At 45.2% G+C, this 1,099-nt stretch overlaps 1 protein-coding gene across 1 annotated transcript in view; it reads left to right on the top strand.

Annotated features, from left to right (window-relative positions):
* LOC118752990 (ETV5-related protein Ets96B-like) overlaps positions 1-1,099 on the top strand; it is a 3,777-nt gene extending 2,678 nt beyond the window's left edge. Inside the window, exon 2 of the mRNA XM_036487841.1 lies at positions 16-1,099. Within this exon, the coding sequence (XP_036343734.1) occupies positions 16-854 (839 nt within the window). The 3' untranslated portion in view covers positions 855-1,099. The remainder of the gene's footprint in view (positions 1-15) is intronic.

Genomic DNA, 1,099 nt, shown 5'->3' with positions numbered 1-1,099 from the left:
CCCCCTTCTTCGCAGCAGTAGCTGAATTGGAAAATCATCAGAACGCATTGATCTCAGCACATGTGATTCAACCAGTAACCGAATCACTGAGCGCACCAGCCGCCACAAACACCACCAATACATCACCCGAGTTGCTTAACTACCAACAGTGCCTTGCCAGTGGCGTCAGCAGCAGCAGCATTACTGGTCATATGACCAGTAACGGTTTAATACCTCCAACCAATAGCCATCATCCTCATCCTCATCACCACAGCCACAGCCACAGTCACAGTATCTCACCGAAAGTTGAACATGCAGCAACAGCAACAGCAACAGTTATGCCAGGCACATCTACCGCGAATGCCGCTGCCAGCGGTAATATTCCCAGCCCATACAGCCATGTTACACTGGCCGCACACAATGGCGATAGTAGTGGTACAAATGCGGCCAGCCTAATGCCGCCCCATACGCACGCCCACACACATCACTCACACTTGAATATGAATCTCAGCGCCGCTGCACAAAGTCAAATGATGCCGACGGCAGTGTCACAGTCGCATCATGTGCCTCCTTCTCACTCACAAATGATGGCCGCAAATATTTACTCGACAATTGGTCAGCCATATGCTAGCGAGAATAGCAATTTTGGTGCCATCTATCATCATCAGCACTATCACAGCAGCTATGGAAGTCCCTATGATAAGCTGAAGGTAACCGGTCATATGCGTCAGGCATCAGCCGCTGCAGCTGGCAGTCCCACGGCGATGGCTTCAGCAGCGGCAAACGCTTATAATATCAGCAGCTATCAGTCATTCTATGGTTCGCCGCATCAAATGATGCGTCCAAATAGTTACATTGATTTGGTGCCGAGGTAAATATTCCAAAGGGCAGCAATACATAGAAGCAGCGGCAATCATCCATAGTTAGAAATGTAAGAACCAGTGAAATGTTGCAATAAGTAAAACATATTTTTATGTTGAGTGCAGTTGAGAAAGTAAAAATTTACTAATTTTGAAATTGAATAATTAAAAGTATTAAATTTGTGTAGCCACTTTTTTTTTAATTTTTTGTAATCATACATTGCAACCGTACTTAGCCAATTAGCAACCAAAAAAGTTAA

Source organism: Rhagoletis pomonella, unplaced genomic scaffold, assembly GCF_013731165.1.
Source record: "Rhagoletis pomonella isolate Grant_MI unplaced genomic scaffold, Rhpom_1.0 Rhpom_scaffold_00002, whole genome shotgun sequence".
NCBI classification, from domain to species: domain Eukaryota; kingdom Metazoa; phylum Arthropoda; class Insecta; order Diptera; family Tephritidae; genus Rhagoletis; species Rhagoletis pomonella.
The sequence above is the reverse complement of the archived record's forward strand: the minus strand, read 5'-3'. Positions and strand labels throughout refer to the sequence as shown.